The sequence below is a fragment of the Trypanosoma grayi genome, assembly GCF_000691245.1.
Source record: "Trypanosoma grayi strain ANR4 Tgr_694_V1, whole genome shotgun sequence".
NCBI lineage: Eukaryota > Euglenozoa > Kinetoplastea > Trypanosomatida > Trypanosomatidae > Trypanosoma > Trypanosoma grayi.
This window is the reverse complement of record NW_008826313.1, coordinates 7,258-9,302: the sequence shown is the minus strand read 5'-3', so window position 1 is coordinate 9,302 and position 2,045 is coordinate 7,258. Positions and strand designations below refer to the sequence as shown.

Sequence of the window (2,045 nt, the reverse complement as noted above, 5' to 3'; positions counted from 1 at the left end):
AAAAAAAAAAACAGGAACATAACAAGGAAAGGAAAAACAGAAAACAAAAAAAACGCACAAATACACTCAAATTAGAAGAGAGGCAGTGGAGGCAGACGCGATGATCGCACTGCTGCAAGACGTGACTTCCCAGCCGGGCACAACGCTGTCCTTCCAGCCCCCCCCCTCCCTCCCTCTCTGTGTTATCCTCTGCCCCCTCTACACACAAAACAAAAAACAAAACGAACAAAACCACGCACACAAGCCTAGGCTGCGGCGTTGGCGCTATTGCCCCGCCCCTCACCGTTGGCGGGCGTGTTGTTCAGCGGGCCGCGGAAGTCAACGTGGCGCTCGTGACACTGCGAGCGGAAGCGGCACTTTCCCTTCAAGTGCGAAAGGCACGCATCGTACGGGTACAACGCATAGGCGCAGGTGTCCTTGTAGTTGCAGTAGCCGTACACACGCACGCAGGGGTGCAGGCGCTCGCCGCCGGCGGCACCCGCATTGGCGCCTTTGCTGTTTGTTTCGTTTCTGTGATTGTTTTGGCCGTTGCCTGTTGCCCGGCCCTGCGCGGCGGCGTTAGCGCTGCCGCTGTGGTTACCGTGACTGCTGGCCACGTCGGTGCGCATGTCAGCCGGCTTCGTCTCCATCAGCTGCTCCAGGAACCGCTTGAATGAGCGGTTAGGAAACAGCAGCATCGTCAGCTCCGTGTGTGTCTGTTGTGACATGGGCACATTCTTGAGGGCTTGGCACTCGTTGAGGTAGTTTGTGATTACCTCTCGCTCGTACGTGAAGCCGTCGGAGGCCACTACAGGATCCGTCACCGAGGCGTACCGCTGCACGACCCGCTGCACGTCCAGCATGCGCCCCTCCGCCGCCTCGAGGGAGCGGTTCATGTAGTCACGCTCCTCCACTACTGCCTCGTAGTGCTGCCGCAGCGATTCAACACTGCTTGCGAGGGTGTTAATATGTTGTATGACCTTCGACACCTGCTGCTCGTAGCCCTGCAGTCCGTGCTGCAGCTCATTGACGGCATCGTGTGCCGCGCGGTATGCGAACGCCGGGTTTACCAACGGTGTTGTCGCGGGAGGCAATGTATCCGCCTCTTTGTTGCCGGCTCCCCAACTTCCCCTCCCTGTGTTCATTATTCTCTCTTGTATTTTCTGTATTCTTGCCTCCGTGTTTTCAGGTGGGTTTCCCGCTTTTCTTTTTCCCCTAACCCTGCGCTTAATTTCTTCCGTTTGTTCTTCAGTCTCCCTCTCTGTGTATGTGGGTGTGCGTTTGTTTTTTTGTCTAGCGGTCTGCTCGGTCTCCTCTGGCCCGTTTTACTTTCTTTCTCTCTTCCTACCTTCTTGCGTTTTTTTTTGTTTAAAAAAATGTTACGTTTGTCGATGACAGCAGTAGTGCAGAGAGGAGCCGACCACAAAGAAACAAAAATCTGCCCCCTACTAAGACCGTTGTCCTTCCTACCTACTGCAGAAAGAGGTGGAAAACGAACGAGAGCAGCAGTGCAGGCCACATATTTGCATGCTGATGCGTGAGGGAGCGAGGCAACTGACGGGAGCGCAAAGCATCCGCCTGTACACGTCTCAGACAGAGCAGGAGAAATAAATGAATAAAAAAAAACCATGGCCAACACATTAAAAGCAAAAACGAAAAACAAACCCATCTGTGAAGACACGGGGTGGCAGCAAACATCAAGTGAAGAACTGATAAGGCAGCATGGCCATAGCGCACACGGACTGTCGCTGCCGCCGTTGTGCTGGCCGCATGCCGATAAACAAAACAGAAGGCATTCGTGCATTCTCCTTCCCCCTCATACTATTTACGTGGATTCTATTTCTGTTACGAACAGTTGCAGTCAAACAATTTGAACGAGAGAATTTCCATCCGTCTCTCTCCCAACGGGGTATAAGCGACGTCGTTTCGCACCGTAGGCTTGGACTCTTAACTTTCGACGAAGTCGGTGAGAAAACACGAACATCTTCAACAGGCTGTATATCTTTAATCCATTCACGGTGGGCAATGCCAGGCAGCCGTCCCCCAGGCACTTGGAGGAATTCCCC

At 53.5% G+C, this 2,045-nt stretch overlaps 2 protein-coding genes across 2 annotated transcripts in view; both read right to left on the bottom strand.

Moving 5' to 3' along the window:
• Nucleotides 1-245: 245 nt before the first annotated feature.
• On the bottom strand, nt 246-1,124 carry DQ04_06941020 (RNA-binding protein; the record flags this gene model as incomplete). The annotated part of the gene is made up of 1 exon (XM_009314949.1): nt 246-1,124. One exon carries the CDS (start codon nt 1,122-1,124, stop codon nt 246-248), a length of 879 nt encoding a protein of 292 aa, XP_009313224.1.
• Nucleotides 1,125-1,992: 868 nt separating this feature from the next.
• Nucleotides 1,993-2,045, bottom strand: part of DQ04_06941010 (hypothetical protein) — a gene marked incomplete at both ends in the record, with an annotated part of 3,717 nt that continues 3,664 nt past the window's right edge. Inside the window, one exon of the mRNA XM_009314948.1 lies at nt 1,993-2,045. This exon is cut by the window's right edge and continues 3,664 nt beyond it. Within this exon, the coding sequence (XP_009313223.1) occupies nt 1,993-2,045 (53 nt within the window).